At 39.3% G+C, this 22540-nt stretch overlaps 1 protein-coding gene across 1 annotated transcript; it reads left to right on the plus strand.

Moving 5' to 3' along the window:
* The first annotated feature begins 699 nt into the window (after positions 1–699).
* On the plus strand, positions 700–21042 carry BTG3 (BTG anti-proliferation factor 3). The gene is made up of 5 exons (XM_081235419.1): positions 700–896; positions 4283–4461; positions 9112–9249; positions 14994–15201; positions 20319–21042. Exons 2-5 carry the CDS (start codon positions 4289–4291, stop codon positions 20556–20558), a joined length of 759 nt encoding a protein of 252 aa, XP_081091545.1. The 5' UTR covers positions 700–896; positions 4283–4288; the 3' UTR covers positions 20559–21042.
* Positions 21043–22540: the final 1498 nt, after the last annotated feature.

The following is a 22540-nucleotide window of genomic DNA, read 5'->3' on the forward strand; positions in this document are numbered from 1 at the left end:
GCCAAGCTGGGACACATGGGTCAACAGGAGGCAGTCCCTGCTCTTAGGGAGCCACCAGCCCGGCCAGGGAGGGGCCCAACTAGGACTTCAAAACAAACTGAAATATCACAAGGCGGCTGCACAGCTGACGTGCCCGTAACTGTCACAGCAAAGAAGAGCATCAGTCCACAAAAGCAAAGTCCGCCTTCCGTCTGACCTGTGTAGACCCCCACGCCCCCCAACCCGCCCCCGAAGCCCCAGGTCTAAAGAACTGGACCTCTACAGAGCAGGGTCTAGTATTCGCCCTCCCGGCCGGAGGGTGTCAGGGCGCAGGGCGACAAGGAGAAACGAGAGGGGGAAGCAGAGGCCCAGGTAGCAGAGGGGAAGTGGCCCACGCGACTCCCGAAGACGCTGCAGCAGGTAGAGCGGGCTAGCGAGGGTCCGCTCGGCTCTCAGCGCCGTTCCTTCCCGAGGACGGAAGCCCGCGGTGCGGCGGGTCCTAGCCGTCTGACCCGAGGCTCCGCTGGCGCGTCGCAAGACTGAAGGTGCTTCGCGGCTCGCACAGCGAGGCCGGAGCCTTGGGGGCGGGACGTCGACGAAGCCCTGCCTCTGGCTCCTCCCCCCCAGGAGCGCGAGCCGGTCCCGCGCGGCGCCATCCCTTTCCCGGGTCATCGCCCCTCCCCTCTTCCGGGCCGCGAGCCCCCCGCGCGCCGCTTCAGAGCCGCGTTCGCTCGCTCGCTCGCGCGCGCCCACCAGCCCGCCCTCTCAGCGCGCGCTCGGCCGCCCGACGACGCGGGAGCCGCACGCGCCAGATTAGGCTCGCCGCGCTCGTTGCCGCCGAGCGCCGGCCCGCTGAGGCGGCGCCCTCGGTTCCCGGCCAGGAGGGAATCTGTGGCCCCAGAGCGGAGGCGGCGGCGGTAAGGAGACCGGGCCTGGAGGAGGCGGACATGGCGGGGCTGAGGGCTTCGGGAGGAGGGTGGTCCGGGCGCCTTTGCGGCCACGTCGAAGGCTCGCGGGCGGGCAACGCGCGGGGGAACCAGGAGGAGCGCGGGGTCGAACCTGCTTGCATCGGCTCTGGCCCGGCGCGAAGGAAGGGCTGGGGACGGAGGGGGGCGGCCCGCGAGGGTTTCCGCGGGACCCTCAGCGGCATCGCGACGGAGGAGACGCCGCCTCGAGGCTCCTGCCACGTTTTCACCGCGCGATACCTTCTGCTCGCGGTGGGCGACAGCCCCGCGCCTGCCCACGCCCCCTCCCCCTCCGCGTCCGTGGGTTTTCTGGAGCCGGGGATCCGGCTCGCTGTCTGGGGGGGGGGGCGGGGGGGAGTCGCGCCTGAGGGGAGCCCGGTCCTTGAACCCAGGGCTGCCGGAGGCTGGAGCCTGTCCGGGGGCTGCGGACCCTGCGAGGCTGTTCTCGGGAGGAAGGGGAGGGGGCTCGGGGCGCTGCCCCCTTAACTCAGGAAAACCCGCGATTGCAGAAGTTGGACGCGCGTTCAGGCCGTTCTTCCAAGAGTGGGTGGGGACGTTTGGAGCCTACTCACCCGGCGCTCTTCAAACCCAAGCGCGAGTGCCGAGCAGCAGGCTTGGATGGCTTGCAAAGCCCAACTCCCGGCCCCGTGGGAATCCTGTCTCTCGGGGTCCAGAGCCCGCTTTGTGTCGCCGCGGAGCCTGGTCGAGGGCTCGTCACCCCTCGCGGCCGGGACCTCCCCCCGCCACCCCCCCTTCCTCAACCTTGGGAACGTCTGTCGGGAGAAATACTTGTTTCTAGAAACGGCCGCGATGAAGCTCTTCGTTACAAGAGAGGGAAAAGTACAAAGTTATAAACTCCTGGAAGGCAGGACTGGGTTTTCCTTTGGGTTCTCTGCCCGCCGCCGTGAGCAGAGGAGCCTGTGGAACAAAGTAGAACTTGAGGGGCAGCCGCCTCGGTGACTACGTCCCAGGATGACGTCACCGTGCGATGTTTAAAATGGGAGCTTTTCGCTCCGAGTGTGGGTGGAGGAATTGCGGCGACTTACTCGAGACGCCTAAGAGCTTCTTGGCCCTGCTGGCTTCTGGTTTCTCTCTCCCTGACCTCATAACTCTCCCCTCTAGGGCTGCCCTTTTGGTACTCCTAGAATACTGACCGGTGGAGGTGGGTTAAATTCTCAGCTCTTCCAGGCATCATTCCCTCAAACTGAAGAAAAAAAAAAAAAAAGTAATTCCATATGACTCATCTTGTGTTACAACCCAAAGCAACCGCTAAGTGGTTCTTTTCCTTCCTTTCTTCCTTTTATTTTTTGATATGAAACAGAGAAGAAAAAATAAAAGGAAAACAAAACTCAGATATGTGGAACATAGTTGGCCAATTTAATGAATGAGGAGAATGGGCTAGTTAGGGATTGAGTACCTTTCTTGTTTTCTTTGGTGGGGTGGAGGCTAATGGAGTTCCATCAGCAAGTTTCATCCCAAACCATGTATTAAATTGCAGTGGGTTTTCTTTTCCATCATAACGTGGTGGAGTATAAATATAGCTTTATAAGTGGAAATGGCTGACTTTTTTTCAGGAGGAGGCTGCACAGCAGTTGTGGAGGGCTGGGGTTGTGTGCAGCTGGCCATAGAAGGTAGACTTGGCATTCTAGGGTTTCCAAGAGGAAGGTCTGGGTGTCTTCCCATCTAGCATCAGGGTGGCCATGGCTGCCAGCACACCTCTCAAATAACATATAGAATTTATTTCACACTGAGGTCCCTTGTTTGAATTTGCACAAGGAGGAAAGGAATCTTATGAAGACGGACTTTAAGAGCAAGTTTGAGAAAAGAAAAAGGAAGCTAACAGAATCAGCTGTATTTTTTAAATACGAAAGAACACAAACTATAGGCTGGGTTGGTCAGTTTTTGCACTAAACATAACAGGGGCTGTATGTCTTTAATAATTGGCTCTGAAAAGGTGATGTTGCTTAATAAACGCAGCATCTGAATAACTCCAAGTTACTTACAGCAGCCAAATGAATGAGCTCATCAAGCAAAGACAGAATATACATCGAAACAATCCCAGTACAAGGTTTTTGCCTTTATGCATTAATCTGTGATAAATCAGATCTGTCATTTAAAAAGAGTCCTTCTTGAGACAGTTCCAATATGCAGCTGAATCTCTGATTATTTCTTTTAGATTTTCTGTGAATGATCCTGAATTTCCACTCTCTTAAATATGTTTTGATAGAGCTGGGGTTTTTTGGTCATATTTTTTAGGTAAATATATCTCTGTTCTTGAAAGAGTGCTTACAGAAGCTTGATAATGGATTTTTTTTCTTTGTGTATAACAGCTTTATTGAAATATAATTCACAAACTACGATTCACATATTTAAAATGTACAGGTCTTTGGTTTTAGTACATTCACAGAGTTGTACAACCATCAGCACAGTCAATTTTAGGATGTTTTCATCACCTCAAAAGGAAATATTATACTCAACTGACATCACTCCTTTCCCCCCATCCTCCTACCCCTAGGCCACTAATCTACTTTCTGTTTATATAGATTTGCTTATTCTGGACATTTCATATAATTGGTGTCATACAGTATTTGGTCTTTTGGCTTCTTTCCCTTAGCATAATGTATTCAAGTTTCATACGTGTTGTAGCACATATCAGTATGTCATTTCTTTTTGTTGCCGAATAATATACCACACTTTATTTGTCCATTTATCAGTTGATCAACATTTAGTTTATTTCTACTTTTTAGTTACTATGAATAATGGTTCTGTGGACATTTGTGTACAAGTTTTTGTGTGAACATATGGCTTCATTTCTCTTGGGTATAGAGTTAGGAGTAGAATTGCTGGGTCATATGGTAGCTATATATCTGACCTTTTTAGGAACTGCCAAACTGTCTTCTGTAGTGGCTCTACAATACTGGATTTTAAAGTGGACTTTTTTATGTTTTAAAATACAAGTTATTTCATAGAACTTTAAACTTGAATTATTGTAGCTAAATATTGACACATTTAGTAAAAACTATATAGTGGTATCATTGTAATGCTTCTCTTTGAGTGATATCTCTGATTTTATTTTAGCTAACAGGAGCAATTTGGTGTGCTCTCTTTACTGAACTCCTTTACAAAGCTAGGTGATAAGACTCTTAAACAGTATTTTATAATAAGGTCTTTATGGCATAAATTAGTGACTGTTCCCTACTCCAGATATGAGCCAGTGAAACACAAGATAAAATTAGAAGGAGGAAGGGGTGCTGCTGTAAAGGAGGGATATTTTGCAGAGCTTTATCTTCAAGTTTTGATGTTTCGGTTTTTTGAGAAAAACTGTTTTATCTTTGCAGGGAAAGATGAAGAACGAAATTGCTGCCGTAGTCTTCTTTTTCACAAGGCTAGTTCGAAAACATGATAAGTTGAAAAAAGAAGCAGTCGAGAGGTTTGCTGAGAAATTGACTCTAATACTTCAAGAAAAATATAAAAATCACTGGTATCCGGAAAAACCATCAAAAGGACAGGCCTACAGGTAAAGGAATCGCTTGGACAGTTAGATTGGACTAAATGAAGAGGCTGATCAGCTCCTCAAATGAGTGCCAGGCCAGAGGAATGATGGGTGTGTCCAGTCCATGCCTTTCACAGTTTATCTGCAAAATACCCAACTCAGGAGTGTCTCAGTTTTATTTTTTCCTTATTCACTTTAAAATATAAGTATTCATCATTCGAGTCCCACTGCCTGGACTTGGAGGGCCAATAGTATAGGCTCATGGGAGTTAGTCTTGTGGTCATAGTGTGGTTCCTGAGTGTTTTTCTTTAAGTATCACAGGTAGTTGAGGGCTTTCCCAATTGTAGAGAACCCCTAAAACTATCACTTAAAAGGGGGCATGGTAAGGGTTGAGGGAAATGAGTTCCTTGTATTTAAAAGTAAATTACATGTTACGTGTTAAAAGTTTTTTGGTAAATGAGAACTAAGATTATTAGACACCTAACATGTTCTTGACACAGGAATAATTTCATTTGTACTGTGCATAATTCGTTGTGGTAGAAGCCATTGTAACCATTTTATAGATGAAGGTGACTTACCTATGATTCACAACTGGTAAATATTAGCTCTGGGATTTGAATTCAGGTCTCACTGACCCTAAATTCTTATGAGCTTTCTGTATACCACTGTCCTCCCGCAGCCTTGTCTCTGAGAGTGAAGGCAATTCTCACTCCCAGCTATCTTTTGTACTGTGGTTTATAAGTTACATTTACAGTTTAAAGAAGAGCAGCCTCCTGTAAAACATGTCCTGGCATGCTCACTCTTTAGTATTTATGTGACTACTTGGGAACCTGAGTTGAGAATATTCTGCTAAACTCAGCTGTCAAACCGTGCCCCATTTGTGGATGTGACCAAAAAAATAAAAGTGGAACAGTTGTGACTATCATGAATACTGAAATTCTTTTATGTATGCATATTGCTGCCCCCAAAGATTCCTCCACAAATCAGCCCTTCACAATAAAAAGAACTTCCTTTCAGTCGCTGAGCTCTTGAAAGTGTAAGACTGTTCACGGAGTATGCAAGGGAGGTGAAAATATGATTTGTTTAGTTCTCATTTGCTAAAAGCCAGGTGAGCATATGATCTGTTGAAAAGAATCAAAGTAATTGATATATTTTCCTCTTCATTTCTATCCAAAGAGGTTTCCTAGTATATTGGAAAATGTGGTGAGTGAAAGTAGAAATGTGGATGTTCTATATAAAGCACTCAAGTTACTGTTTTTTATCCTCTCACTTGATTCTCTTAATTTTTTTCTGCACATCTTCATTTCTGATAGAGTGAACAGCTTTTGTGAATTAGAGCTGTTCAAGCTTTTTACACTGATGTAATTGACATTGGACTAAGACTTTTGGAAGTGCCAAGCCACCGTACTATTACTGAAAAAGGAGACACTATCAAGTAAATGCTTAAAGGTCAGACAGTGTACAATTTTATTTCCATTAATTCTAAAAACTTGAGGAAAAAAGTTAGCCACAATATTAAATTGGCATATAATCAGAAGTATCATTATTGAGTCATTTTGAAGCCGTCTTTGAAGTAGAAAATTATTAGAGTTAATTGTGGGTCGTTTCTTTTATATAAATGAATAGACTATAGGATTAACCAGAGTTAGTAGACTCTTCAATCCGTAAAGTTCTTTTTCTTCTAAAGTTTTTATAAATTAGTATGTTTCTCTGCAGGGGGGTATGTTTCTCTTATACAAATAAGAGCAATTTGGTAACATTATCAAGATCTATAAAAATATTCACAGTCTTTGAAAAGTAAATCTCCTAAAATCTATTCTAGAAGCATAATCAGAAATGCAGACAAATATGTATGAATATGGATATTTCTTACACTTTATAATTGCAAAAAAATTGGAAAGCGCTACACTGTCAACATTAAGTAAACAATGGACTATTTTTATGCAGCTTTTAAAATCTTGTTTTTGAAGAGTGGTTAATGGGTAAATCGTCGCAGTATCTAGAGTGAAAAAAATAGCATAAAAATATGTAAGGTATGCAAATTTTGTTGAAGCGAGTCTCTATTTAAGCATCTATATTTACACATATTTTTTTAAGCTGAGAGCCTGCATCTCCCTCATTGTAGATAAAAAAAACAAACATACATCTAAGATCTACCTTACGCTTAATTGCTTTTGATCCTGGTGCACGTGGGACTTTTGAATCAACCTACACAACATTAGAATCTGTAACATAGGACCATATTATAGAAAGGAATAAAGAGTGTCTTACATGGTTTAAAATATTTTTTTTTACTCTGAATTTGCTAAATTGTTAACGGTGATGTTACAATAAGTACAGGCATAATAGGGTTGTTTAATAAAGTGAACTTTGGCATCTGGTCTGGATCTGAACTCTGGATTCATTACTTTCTAGCTGTGTAATTTTGGGCAAGTTACTCAAACTCTCTCTGCCTCCTTTCTTTTTTACAGTGGAGAAAATAGTATCTAACTCACAGGATCATTGTGAAAATTAAAAAAGTTAACATAGGCATACCTTATTTTATTGTGCTTCGTTTTATTACGCATCACAGACATTGCGTTTTTTATAAACTGAAGGTTTGTGCAGCTGCACTGAGCAAGGCTGTCAGTGCCAGTTTTCCAACAGCATTTGCTCACTTTGTGTCTCTGTCACATTTTGGTAAATTTTTTTTTTTTTTTTTTTTAAACCTTGTGTCGAGGGCTGACTTTCAATAGATCGCAGCGAGGGAGCTGCTCTGCTACGTACGAAACCCCGACCACATTTTGGTAATTCTTACAGTATTTCAAACTTTTTCGTTATTTTATTTGTTTTGATGATCTGTGATCAGTGACCTTTGGTGTTACTGTTACAAAGACTTGCTGAAGGCTCAGATGGTTACCATTTTTTAGCAATAAAGTAGTTTTTAATTAAGCTATGTACATTGTTTTTTAGACATAATGCTATTGCACACTTAATAGACTACAGTATACTGTAATACAACTTTTATATATACTGGGAAACCAAAAATTTTGTGACTAGCTCTATTGAGATACCACAGCTTTATTGCTGTGGTCTGGAACCAAACCTGCAATGTCTGAGGTATGCCTGTACATGCAGAGTGTTTAGAAGACTCTCCATTGCATGGTAAACCTTCAAAAAGAGTTATTATTATTATTGTTTAGAAATACATATTAGCTGTTACCTAATGAGAACTTTTTTCACTGTTTTAAATGAAAGTTGAAATTAACTAATAATTAAACTTTAAAAAATTTAAATAGTACCTTATTCTGTTGATGTTACAGTATTGTATTTAGTAATATAATCAGTATTTGTCAATTAACTTATATTTTCCATATTTTGGGGGTCTGAAGAAGTAAAATGACTTAATCTAAATTCACCCAATAATACTAGTACTCAGGACTCGTACTAAATCTGGGTTCTCTTGATTGATTTCTTAGTTGTAGGCAGTAAATACTTTCACTGTAGCTAACGTTTCTCTATGTAAGCAGAATACTTATTTTAACAGGTATTTTTGCATTCATACTGAGAGCCATCTTTGAGCATTCTGTTAGGTAGCTGTGAATGGTATTTCTTAGGTTAGAAAAATTGGAACAGATGGGAATTCCCTGGCAGTCCAGTGGTTAGGACTCTGTGCTTTCACTGCTGTGGGCATAGGTTAGATTCCTGGTTGGGGGACAAAGATCCCTGAAAGCCATGTGGCACGACCAAAAAAAAAAAAAAAAAGGAGCAGTCTTTAGTGGTTTAGAATTTTTTTCTCTCTTTCGATAACTTAAAAAAAAAAAGAAAACTCGAGTAACAGAGGTTAAGTGAAATAAGCCAATAACATTTTCAGATTTTTTTTTCTAATTAATTAATTTATTTGGCTGCATCGGGTCTTAGTTGTGGCATGCAGGATCTTCATTGTGGCATGCGGGATCTTCTGTTGCGGTGCGTGGGCTTCTCTCTCGTCATGGCACGTGGGCTCCAGAGTGCACCAGCTCAGTAGTTGCGGTGTGGGGTCTTAGTTCCCCAACCAGGGACCAAACCTGCGTCCCCTGCATTGTAAGATGGATTCTTAACCACTGAACTACCAGGGAAGTCCCTGGATTATATTTTAATCTTAAGTACATGGTATGAATGGTTCTGTGTCCTTGACTGATTCGGTATTTAGAGAACAATTATAGGTAAGGCATAGGATACCCTTCTTAAGCAAGGTAACAACAGATCAAAACTTGTCACAAGAATTTCCAAATATTATTTGAACCATTGGTTGAGGTCTTTTGTGAGTTGGAGATTTTGTTATATAGGAATTTGACCTATTAAAACTTTTACCTTCAAAGCTCTAAGTAATTTCATGCAACTTTCATACTCCTTGCTCATTTAATGTACGTGTGAGATTGAGTAGTTTCTGTGTGAAATGAAGTAGAGCCAGTTCTAGTGATTTCCCTGTGCTCACACAGACTCTTCTTTCCACCAGGCTGGTTAGTCTTGATGATGCTGCTGCCTCTTTGCCTTTAGTTCAGATTTATTATCTATTTAGGATAGATATTCCTGGGTTCTTTGCCAGGGTTCGTTTTATTTTTTTAAATTCATGTTGACAAAAACTAATAGATATAACAAAGTTTCTGATTTACATTTATTTAAAGCTATTAACATTACTCCACTTTGTTGTAGATGCATTCGTGTCAATAAGTTTCAGAGAGTTGATCCTGATGTCCTGAAAGCCTGTGAGAACAGCTGCATTTTGTACAGTGACCTGGGCTTGCCAAAGGAACTCACTCTATGGGTGGACCCATGTGAGGTGTGCTGTCGGTGAGTTCTTGAGTTTGGCTGCTTAACTGATTACCATGCTGGAACTGATTTTATGAAATTCTCTCAGGTACTGCCTACGCACGTATTTTTATAGCTAGGAGCTGGTTGTTTGGCTTTCTCAGCTGTGAATTTTGTAAACTATTCTTCTTGGAGGTGATAGTGAAAGACTGGTTACATTCCTCTTTTACAGCTAAAGAAACTCAAAAACTGATAGAGCAGGGGGTTTTTTAGAGCTTTACCAAGAACTCTATTGTAGAATTTAGACACCTAGACTCCCTATAGGTCAATTATATCTTCTTTCATTGGTGGTACCCTTGTCTTTCCCCTCTTCAAATTAGGAAAGATGCTAATCCCAAATAATACTGGATATTAACTTTTGGTTGATTTCTGTTTCTGTTTGTTTCTACTCTTGCCTCCCTCCCCCTTTTTGGTTTTTAAGTGGCTGAGTGATATTTTCATGGTTTTATTTTCATAATGGAAATTATTTCTTTTCTCCTAATGAGCAGAATTGTAAAAGGTGAGTGTTAGGTATGAAATCTAATTGAACTTCATTCATTCTAAAAATACTCATTGTGGGCTTCCCTGGTGGCGCAGTGGTTAAGAATCAGCCTGCCAAGGCGGGGGACATGGGTTTGAGCCCTGGTCCAGGAAGATCCCACATGCTGTGGAGCAACCAAGCCCGTGCACCACAACTACTGAGCCTGTGCTCTAGAGCCCGCAAGCCACAACTGTTGAGCCCAAGTGCTGCAACTACTGAAGCCCACGTGCCTAGAGCCTGTGCTCCGCAACAAGAGAAGCCACCGCAATGAGAAGCCCGTGGACCACAACGATGAGTAGTTCCTGCTCCCCGCAACTACAGAAAGCCCGCGCGCAGCAACAAAGACCCAACACAGCCATAAATAAATAGATAAATAAATAAATTAATTAATTAAATTAAATTAAAATACTCACTTTGGACCAGGCATTCTTAGTTGTAGGATTTTTTAAAAAATGAAAGTGACGGGCTTCCCTGGTGGGGCAGTGGTTGAGAGTCCACCTGCTGATGCAGGGGACACAGGTTCGTGCCCCGGTCCGGGAAGATCCCACATGCTGCGGAGCAGCTGGGCCCGTGAGCCATGGCCGCTGACCCTGCACGTCCGGAGCCTATACTCCGCAACGGGAGAGGCCACAACAGTGAGAGGCCCGCGTACCACAAAAAAAAAAAAAAAAAAGTGACATTCTTTCAGGTAGTTCAGAGTGTAATGAGGGAGAAGAAAGAATAAGTAGATTACAACAGAGTGTGATTTCTGCTATAATAGAAGTATGTACAAAATGCAATACTTGGTGGCACAAACGAGAAAGTTACTGCCTCAGGAAAGACTATAGTCAGCCCTTGGTATTGGTGAGGGATTAGTTCCAGAACATGCCCCCGCCCTGGCCACATGCACACACACACACAGGCAGAGGCAATATCCTTGGATGCTCAAGTCCCTTATATAAAATAGTGTAGTATTCGCATATAACCTATGCATAACCTCCCATATACTTTAAATCATCTCTAGATTTCTTATAATACCTAATGCAATGTAAATGCTGTGTAAATAGTTGTAAGTACAATGCGAATGCTACGTAAATAGTTGCTTGAATTGAAAAAAATTCAAGTTTTGCTTTTAGGAACTTTCTGGATTTTTTTTCCCCAAATGTTTTTGGTCTGTGGTTGGTTGAATGCATGGATGCAGAACCCATGGATATGGAGGGCTGACTGTACAGTAGGTGATACTTGAGCTGAGTGGGGAAGGATGAGTTGCAGTTGACTAGATGACAAGGTTGGAAGGACATTTCCAGGCAGGAGGAACAGGATGAATAGATGCATGGAACCCCTGTGAGTAATTTCCTACAGCTGTCCCTTTAGGGTTTTCTCTTTGGTTTAGAGGTACAGTTCACCCATTGATTATAGTAGAGGTGCTTTTTGATGCAACCCTAATATGTTCCAAAGGTGGTCATAGCCTTTGACCTGATCTCCAGAAATGAAAGTGGTGGTGAAGACATGTTGGAAAAATACATGGTAATCCTGCAACAATTTTCTGTACCACCCTGGAGCTGCTTGATATAAGCTGGTAGCTTATATAAGCTTATTGCTTTGGGAAACCAGGTGTAGGTAGTTGATTCTCCAATACTTATTTCTCAGAAAAAGGAAGAGCAAGATACCTCAGTTTTTGGTCTAAGAAGGTCAAACATTTTTAGAGTCTGGGACTAATTAAGCACTTACCATAGGCCAGGATCAGACTTTGTTTTATAGACTTGGACCACTGAATCCCTGCAGAAGACCTCAGTATACAAGAAATAGCTATCACAAAGTTACTATATTGAAATGTTTACTTTTTATGAGGCCCACACTTTGATCATATTTACTCTTACTTAACACACAGTTCTTTTAAGTTCGTTGTGTAGTTTTTCAGCCCATAAAATATTACGTGGCATTTGAAAGGGGATTGTTCCTAGTACAGTTGGCCTTCTGTATCTGAGGGTTCCACATCCATGCATTCAACCAACTTTAGTTCAAAAATATTTGGGGGGGGGGAGAATTTCCAAAAAGCAAAACTTGAATTTGCCATGCCATGCAACTATTTATATAACATTTACATTGTATTAGATATGATAAGTAATCTAAAGATGATTTAAAGTGTATGGGAGGGTGTGCGTAGGTTGTATGCAAATACCATGCCATTTTATTTAAGGTACTTGGGCATCCACAGATTTTGTCATTTGGGGGAGGCAGGGATGGTCCTGGAACCAATCCCCCAGGATACTGTTGTCATAAAGCTACAAAAAAAAGTAACAGTCTGACATAGAGGCAAGAACAAAAAAGCAAGAGTTGACCCAAATGTATTATCACAACATCAAATAATGAATACTTAATACAACGATCTTAAATCATTAGGGAAAAGTTCCCATATCCAAGGACATTTAAGAAGTTGGCTAATTATATAAACATTTTGGACATATTTATTTGAAAGGCTTAAACAACATCTTGGCACCTGAAGATAGAAGCTTTAGTTACATGGACATTCTACTTAAGTGGATACTTCATTACTTGATGATGCCAGATAATAAAAAATTACTGTGCTTTAATCTTGTTAATGTAAGAAAACCTTTGCATTCAGTAGCCTTCTAATTATTTTATATATGATCAAAATTTTGCCCCAAATTGGCTATGATGTGAGGTTTTTCACGGTTAATAGAAATTATTGATATCTTCAGAATATGAGTGCTCATTCAGTGATGATAGAAATCCCAGAAAGAAAGACCTGTTAGTGATTGGGTAGAGGTGATTGCTATAAATTAATAGAGGAGACTGAGATATTAGTGCTTTTGGACCAAAACTGGAACTATTCTGAAAATTAAAGCTGATATAGCAATAGAATAAATATCTGAGTCATTAAAAATAATAACTTATTGGTATACTAAAGACTAAGGTTATGAAAAAAATTGAAATGCACTCAAAGAGAACATTCTTCATAGAGTTATTCCATCAGGATAAATATTGGAAGAGTGCAAAGTGTTATATAGTTAGAAATATTTCACTAAGTGAAATATTAGAGAAGATACTGAATAGATGACAGATCCTATAAGGAGAAGGCCAGCAAATAGCTGGCAGCTTTATTATCTACTCAATATTCTACACTTCTTTTTTTGTTTGTTTGTAACTTCTATAATCCTTTCTTTTCCTGATAAAGAGCAATAGATACTATTGATTTGTTTCAGATTAACTCAGTAGGCCTGAATGTTTTAGCACTGTGTCATTGAAAATTGGAAAACTTAAAAGTTGTCCATTACGAATTCTGAGGAATTAACTGCACATTCTAATGTTATAGTAATATAGTAAGCAGCTTCACTTACCCTGAAGAGAGCCCTCATACCAAAATACTACCACGGGAAAAATGCAAACCTAACTGAGCTTGAGTGTCAAAGAAACCTGAGTTAATAAAGCTGATCCTTCAATCATTAGATGTCTGCCCTTGGATTAGGTTTCTGTTTCTACAGAGGCAGGGATTTTTCTCAAATTTCTTGCCTTTCTGTTTTGCTTGAGTTTTGACTCCATTAATGAGCAATACTGAAGGTAGGCCTAAGCCCATTGTTAATACTGCTGGTATTAATATATGAATTAACCTTTGATTTTATTGAAATTTGTTGCGTCTTTAAACCTGGAGAGGACCAAGGGGTAGGCTTCCACTGCTACAACCCAAGGCTAAGTAATCTTGAAATTATACTTCATGAATTCTGTGTTGTGAAGAACCCTTCCCACTGTTCAGGCATCTTTTACTAAGAAGAATCACCAGCTGAAGACTAACCACTATCCAGCTATCTTCAGCTTCCTCATTCTGCAGATAGGAAACTAAGGCCGGGAGAGATTAAATAACTTGCACCTGGTAACAGAGCTAGTTAATGACAGAACAGAACCAGAAACATGTCTAGTGCTCTTTCCACCATCCTGCAGCAACTCCTTTTATGAGAGAGACTGAAAAAGAATAGAAAAGGAAATTATGTACCATATTTAGATTGCATTTATGGCCCCATCCAGCCTATGAGAATGGAAGATAGCACAGTTGAAAGAAATAGAACCCGCCTGTGAGACTACTTGATTGCCATTTAAACTTTCAAAGGCTTGGTTGCAGTTAGGCCTTTTACTTAATTGTAGATATCATCCTGATTCAGAAATAATTTGAGACAAGAATTATCATGAATGAAATTAATTGACATTGTAGTCAATTAACCCTATTTTCTGTTGATGTTTTTATATTTTTTAAGCTTAGAATCACTTTGTTTAACTTTAGTTACATGCTGTGTAAGACTGCTTAACAATTCATTTCCTTTGTCCTAACACTTCCTAGAAATTGTTTCATAGTGTTTATGTTGTGCAATCTATTAGAATGGATTTGTGGGTTTCTCCTCTGTCCTCTCAATGAAAACTCCTAGTTTTACTGTGTGTTGTGCTATTTTCCCTCATTGCAGAATTTATTTTCCTTTTTTCTAGTACCCAACAGCCGAAGTTACATGTTCTGACAATTATTTTTCTTAGATCAAAGCTTTAAAAATGTTTTGGAAGGATAAAAATGTTTGCTTAATTTAAAAAAATTAAGATGAGGGGTAAGCATTTATCATAGGAATCTCTATGAAATCAGCAGTATAATTCAAGCAAAATCCTTTTATTTTCCTCAACAGTAGTTTTTTTTTCCCCTTTAACTTCAACAGTTGCCTCAGTTCTCGTTTTTGTCAGTGTGTATATAGGAAACACAGGCCTCTTTTTTATTTAATCGTGGTAAAAATAAATCCCATAGGAAATGTCTGGTTGAGTTTTGACTTGAATTACTAGGATCTACGTTATAAGGGTCAGTTAAAAATTTGTTCGAAAGTTCTGTATGGCCAGTTTCAATGGTACATACAAAAATGTAATCAAAACAATGAGTTTCTCTGATATCGTAGACAACTATTTTTGTCAGGAGACAGTAGAAAAGAAAATTGGAAAAGAGAATGAGGTCACTTTTTATTTGTACTTTAATAGACCAGAAGTAGAAAATTGTGGCCTGCCTGTTGGCATGGAGCTGGGTTAGGATACTATAGATGCAGAATCAAGTTCTGGGAGGGTTCCTTCTTTGCCTGGGACTGATGGCATGTCCAAACCTGTTCAATTGTTTTTATGGACATTTCTTCCTTTGTTGATGTGACTTCAAGGTGTGTAAGTTTTTTGGGTTTTTTATTCTTAGGTATGGAGAGAAAAACAACGCATTCATTGTTGCCAGCTTTGAAAATGAGGATGAGAACAAGGATGAGATTTCCAAGAAAGTGACCAGGGCCCTTGATAAGGTTACCTCTGATTATCATTCAGGGTCCTCTTCTTCAGATGAAGAAACAAGTAAGGAAGTAGAAGTGAAACCCAATTCAGTGGCTGCGACCCCCAGCCCCGTATACCAGGTAACCATGAAGTGGCTCCATACTGAAGGTCATGAGCAAGGCTTGCAAGGGCATTCTAGGTAGTCCTGCTTATATTGCCCAAAGTTTCTGAGTTGAAATTCTGGATCACAGTTCTTGCCTTCCCACGCTAAGGGGAAAGCTGCTTCCTCTGAGATGAAATAGGCATCCTGAGTCATTTTATCAAAGGTCTGCTTTACTAAATAAGTGGGATGAATACATTGTAAAAACAATAGAAAAAATCATGGTGATAAAACATTCCTGATGTTTTAAAAATCCTTATTGCATTCAAAAATAGCCACTAATTTTTTTGTAGCCTTTAACACTTCCAATTTGTACCTAACTTTCATGTTCTTTCCCTTTCTATGATTAAAGAGAAACCTCACTAAATTATTCTTTAATTTTTCACTCAAGCCAAAACAATATTTTTCTTTGCTTTAACATTTAAAGAGTCATATAGCTACTAATACAAAAATTTAAAGAAGTCCTTTGAGTTGAGCCTTATTCTGTACGTGCAGTTTTGCTAATTTTGAGTATATTTTTAAATATACCTATTTTTATTAATTTGGCCTTAATTAGACATAATTAAACATACCAGGTTTCTGGTAGGGTTTGATTTGGGCTAAAATGAGAATTTAGACCTTAATGAGTGAGAAATCAGAGTATCATGAGTATGAGAAACTGAACCTTTAAATCCAGGATACATTTATATAATGAACATCCTTTCAGTTTAACTTAATTTTTGAGTTCTTAATTATTTATTTATTTTTGCGGTATGCGGGCCTCCCACCGTTGTGGCCTCTCCCGTTGCGGAGCACAGGCTCCGGATGTGCAGGCTCAGCGGCCATGGCTCACGGGCCCAGCCGCTCCGTGGCATGTGGGATCGTCCCGGACCGAGGCATGAACCCGCATCCCCTGCATCGGCAGGCAGACTCTCAACCACTGTGCCACCAGGAAAGCCCTAATTTTTTTTTTTTAATTGTTGAATTATCCTTCCTAGGCTTGAGAGGAAGATTAGTTCTGAAGATTATCACATTCTTAGGGGTATATGTATATGTGTATATTATAACATATGCACCTGCTTTTAAAAAAAATAAAAACAAAAACAAAAACTTGAAACAGTATGAAAGAGTATAGGGGCTTCCTTGGTAGCGCAGTGGTTAAGAATCCACCTGCCAATGCTGGGGACACTGGGTCGAGCCCTGGTCTGGGAAGATCCCACATGCCGCAGAGCAACTAAGCCCGTGTGCCACAACTACTGAGCCTGCACTCTAGAGCCTGCAAGCCACAACTACTGAAGCCTGCATACCTAGAGCCCATGCTCCGCAACAAGAGAAACCACCGCAATGACAAGCCCGCACACCACATGAAGAGTAGCCCCCACTCACCGCAACTAGAGAAAGCCCACACACAGCAACAAAGACCCAACACAGCCATAAATAAATAAATAAATAAATAAATTTTTTTAAAAAGTATAATAGTGACACGTCCTCCTCTTCCCACAGTGACCAGTCTTGTGCCCTTGCATGGAGGTTTTCATTACCAGTTATTTTTGTATTCTTCCCAAGAGATTCCCTATATAGATAAGTAAACATAATATTTGTAATTCAGGGATCATTTTTAAGACCACTACCATAAATACTTTGGACATTTTTTTCCTCTGTATGATGTATTACGTACTACAGATTACCATTGTTAAATTGCCTGGAATTCATTCAGATGTGTGCTAATTTTACCTCAAGAATTTTATTTGTTACGCAGCAAAGCAAGAATGTAAATTCCAAATTGAAGTGATTGCTGCCAATTTTTTCAAGTAAATTGACCTTTAATTTTTAGATTTTCTTTTAAAATTAAATTGTATTTGTTTTCCCCTATGTTGAAAGACTATTAGGATAAAATTATAACAGAAAGGCATAGAAATTGAACTGTCCTTCATGTGCTTTTCTCCTTGACATTATATTCACTTACAAAACATTTCATGACTGAGAAGCATAGCTCTTAAAATCATTGTGTAGAAAGCTGGTGCAGATGGTCCACTTTAATTTTTTTACCTATACATTTTTCCATCTTGAACCTGGCATTACCAAGAGCCTTAAAAAAGAGTTTATCAGAGTATGGGCAAAATAATTCCAAGCTTGGGGCCTTTGTTCTCTGAGGGGGGTCTGTGTTTTCTGAAAGGAGCCTCCAGAGATAATTCTCTACTAATTAAGAATGAAGATTATGTTATTTCTCCCCAAACTGATCTGTAGTTTCAACTTGCTATCAAAATCCCAAAAGTCTTTTTCTAGATAAAATTTAAAGAAAGGAGAATTAACTCAGAGATCTCACACTAATATTAAGTCATTATGTTTATCAAGATAGTGTGATAATGATTTAAAGATATATAAATATATTATTGGAACAGATAGAGAGTCCAGAAGTAGACCCATGTGTGTACAATTTTGTTTATGTTTTTTTTTTTAATTAAAGTGCCAAAGCAATTCAGTAGGGTAAGTATACAAGAACTAGTACTGGAACAATTGGATAATCTATATATTAAAAAAAAAAAAAAAAGAACCTAACTGCTACCTGATACCATACATTAGAAAACTAATTTGAGGGACTTCCCTGGTGGCACAGTGGTTAAGAATCCACCTGCCAATGCAGGGGGCACGGGTTCGATCCCTGGTCTGGGAAGATCTCACATGCCGCGGAGCCACTAAGTCCATGTGCCATAACTACTGAGACTGCGCTCCAGAGCCCGCGAGCCACAGCTACTGACGCCCTTGTGCCTAGAGCCTGTGCTCCACGACAAGAGAACCCACCGCAATGAGAAGCCTGTGCACCGCAACAAAGAGTAGCCCCTGCTCGCTGCAACTAGAGAAAGCCCACGCGCAGCAACGAAGACCCGGTGCAGCCAAAAAATAAATAAAAATAAATAAATAAGAAACCATTAAGAAAACGAATGGGCAAAAGCATAGACTGGGACAAAATATTCTCAATACATATATTTGTCAAAGGACTTGTTTCCAGAATATACTTTAAAAATCACTCCTATAAATCAATAATAAAAGACATGATCCAGTTAAAAGCAGTGGGCAAAAGATAAGAATAAACACTGTACAAAAGAAGTTATATAAATGACCAGTAAGCAAATGAAAAAGGTGCTCAACCTTATTTGTTATCAGGAAAATTCAAATTTAAACCGCAGTGAAACACTACTTCCAGAATGGCTAAAATTAAAACGTCTGACAATACCAAATGTTGGCAAGGATGTGAAGCAACTGGATTCATAAACTGTTGATGGAAGTGTAAAATGGTATAACCACTTTGGAAAACTGGCATTTACAAAGTTAAATATGCATCTGCCCTATAACCCAACAGTTCCACTCCTAAGTATTTAACAAGAGAAATGAAAAAAACAAATATCTACAAAGCCTCATATTAGAATGTTTATAACAGCTCTTTTCATAATCGTTTAATAAAAAAAAGGAAAACAACCCAAATACCCATTAACAAGTGAATGGGAGGAAATTGTGTATTCATTCACACAGTAGGATAATAGCAATAAAACAGAAAGAACTAATAATAGACACAATACGGAAGGACCTAAAAACCATCTGATTGAGCAAAAGAATTTTGCCGGGGTGTTTCCTGGTGGTCCAGTGATTAGGACTCCCCTCTTTCACTGCGGAGGGCGCTGGTTTGATCCCTGATTGGGGAACTAAGATCCCACAAGCCAGGCGGTGTGGCCAAAAAAAAAAAATTGCCAGATACAAAAGAATACATGCCACATGATTCCATTTATACGAAGTTCACAAACAGGGAAAACTCAGTCTGGTGATAAAAATCAGAACAGTGGTTGCCTGTGGGATTGTGTCTGCTTTCTGACAGTTTTTAAAGCTTATCAACACCCCAATGTACAAAGAAATGAAACATTCCACTTTGTTACTGGTTTGTAGTATAGGTCAATTAGTTTGAGCGCTAAATTCTTTATTTCCCCATTATTGTAGATAATCAAGAATTAACTGCTAAGGTTATTCACTGCTGCATTGTTTTGTTTGCTTTTGTGCATTGTTTTTTTGATATTAAAAGACTGAAAGCCTAAATGTACTATCAACAAGACACCAGTTAATTTAGTTACGGCATAGTCATTGCATTACTGTCTAGCTGTAAAATGACAAAAGAAGTCGTTATGTACTGAGATGAATGTCTCTGAGATGTATTTATCAAGTGCAAAAAGCAGTATACAGAATTTTGTAAGTTTTTATAAATGTGTATATAGATGTATACAAGTATATTCATAGAATATCTCTAAAGATAATCAAACAATTGATTAGTGTCAGCTGCCTCTGAGAGGGTAGCTGGTAATCACATAAAGAAGAGAGACTTTTTTCCACTGTATACAGTTTTGTACCTTTTGAATTTTCTATCATGAATGCAGTGCTGTTATACAGAATATAAATTTTTAAATGCCTATGCTAGGAAGAGCAGATTAGAAATCAGAGAACTCTGAAACTCATAGTCACAGGGTGTGGCACTCTGAGCAGAGCAGTCTGAAACTGCTGATAACATTTTGAATGATGTGAACTTGATGTCCCACTTGACTTATGGGATAATCTAAGACTGTTTTCCAAAATGCTGAACTGGCTACATTAGAATCACCTGCAGTGTCATCAAAATACTTGGCCTTTCTTCCTAAAGTTTTGTTAATATTGTTCAGTAGACCAGGGCTGGGGCATGAACATTTTGTGTTTAAAAGCTTCTTAGGTGACTCTTTAGCCAGCTGTGGAAACCAGTGGTCTAAAACATGATGTATCCGTACAAGCTTCTATTCATTCCGTGTTTTCATCTTCTTTGGTTGAAATAGCCAGAAAATATCCGGTTGCTTTAGAGTGCTGTGTTTGAGTTTACTCATTTTCACTCATTTAGTGAAAAAACGCTGATTGATCACCTATTATATTTGAGGTTTTTAACATATTTAGACTTGATTGTAGGAATGTGCCTTAGACCTACTATTAGGGTTGTGGGTGAGTGATTTTGTTTTTCTTTAATGAGTAATCTGGAAGGTAACCTAGTTTTTATATAACACATGACTAATTTTTTCTTTTTATTAACTTACTGTTTTCTCTTCTTTACAGATTTCAGAGCTGATATTCCCGCCTCTTCCAATGTGGCACCCTTTACCCAGAAAAAAACCAGGAATGTACCGAGGGAATGGTCATCAAAGTCACTACCCTCCTCCTGTTCCATTTGGTTATCCAAATCAGGGAAGGAAGAATAAACCATATCGCCCAATTCCAGTAACATGGGTACCTCCTCCTGGAATGCATTGTGACCGGAATCACTGGATTAATCCTCACATGTTAGCACCTCACTAGCTGCTTTGATTCTGTTGGTGTCATGTTGAGAGAAGGTAGAATAAGCCTGACTGCCTATTAAAAGTTCATACTCAAAGTAGTAAAGTTAGACGGGCTAAACCATCAAACTTATTTTTATAGAGAAGTTATTGAGAATAATCTTTCTTAAAAAATATATATGCACTTTAGATATATTGATATAGTTTGAGAAACTTTATTAAAGTTAGTCAAGTGCCTGAGTTTTTAATATTGGACTTGAGTATTTATATATTGTGCATCAACTCTGTTGGATATGAGAACACTGTAGGAGTGGACGATCTGTTCTAGCACCTTTGAGCATTTACTTTATGGAGAGTATGTAAGTTATTTATACACAAGGAAATCTATTTTATGTCATTGTTTAGAAGAATTGCGTGAAATCATGTAGTTGCAAATAAAAAGTAGTTTGAGGCATGACAATGTGTGCTTCTGTTCTGTGCATAAAAAGGGAGAAAGAGCAAAGGGGGTATCTCACTTCCATGTGTTTAATATTTAGCAAAGAAAAAAACTAACAATTTTAACTTTTCTTTAAAAAATTGACTTTTTATTAGTCATACCTTTCCCAAAGGCTATAGTATCGAAAGATTCATATAAAACGTCTAAAGTTTGTTAGTAGTAGATAATTGAAAATATAAATATAATGAAACATCTTTCAACCATTAGAGTCACTATACGTAAGATTTTCCTAACCAAGAATTTGGCCTGTACAAATTTTGATGTGACATCTGACTTATACGCCTAGTACCATGGCGTAAAGCAGAAATGTTCTTATAGCTATGCTAATCTCTGTGCCTTGTGCTTTTTTTCAACATGTTGAAGTCTTTATTAGAGGTCTAAAATAAAGCCAAATAGTACAGTACTTCAGATTCTTCAGTAGTCCCTATTTATACCACGGTAATGCCATCAGTCTCGTAAGTGTACTTGAACTACGAAAAGAGAAAAAAAGATATAAGAATTTAGGTTTTTTCCCGAAGGTAAATTTTTAAAAACTAAAAGATTATGTTTTCTCATTACCTACATCTTTAGATTTCTAGTCTCAAATTATTTGACTTACCAGAAAAATCACAACTTGCTAATAAATCATTGGATGTCCTTGGCTGTTCCAGATATTTCTGTTGTGTTTGCTGATAAAGTCTGTTGATGTACAGACTACCAGAAAAGTGCACAAATCGTGTGGATACATAGCTCTCAAAGGCTTGAAGTATGTGGAATTCAAAATGTCTGCAACTTCAACAGAAGACTTAAACTTTAGAGGCCTGTGGTTTTCATGTTATTGTACTCTTTGATAAGCCACATGCAACTTTTAATATATTTCTAAACCATATCTACATTTTTGCCTGAGATTTATAGTGAATGCTTATTCAAACTTGAGCATATTTTCCTAGGGGTAACTGGCATCACAAGGGAGATTAGTTTTATTTAAGTTGGAAAAAAAAATTTTAATTGTTACTGTTCACTTATAGATCCTAGAGAGTTTGGGTGATAATGGCAGATTTCTAGGCAATCGTAAAAGTGGCAGGTTTCAAGTATTTTTATCATGGAGTTAGCAGATAGTATTTGTTCTGTTAGTTTGCACATGTCATAGTTATAAGGCTGTTGGGAAAATCAGAAGCATAATAGCTCTACTGTTGAGGGAAATATTTTTGGTAGTACCTAGCCAGCTACACCTTTCTTTCCACATCAGATTACTATAAAAATCTAAATCTCTTATTCATTAGTGTTGACAACTAAATGGCAGTGTCTCAGGGAAAATGTTAATTTTGAAGTTGACTGCATATTAGATATGTTACCTGTAGAAGATTCTGCCCTTTATTGACTATCCACCTCATACCTTGTTCCAAAATTTATTTAAAGCAAAAGAAAGCTCATCAATATAGCTTTTCCAATCCATTCCTAATGAAATAAAACCATCTTTCTTTCAGAAGCTACATCTTAAACTCAGTCTAGTAAGTATGCAATTCAAA

This window comes from Mesoplodon bidens (assembly GCF_964165515.1).
Source record: "Mesoplodon bidens genome assembly, chromosome: 5".
In the NCBI taxonomy this organism is placed as follows: domain Eukaryota; kingdom Metazoa; phylum Chordata; class Mammalia; order Artiodactyla; family Ziphiidae; genus Mesoplodon; species Mesoplodon bidens.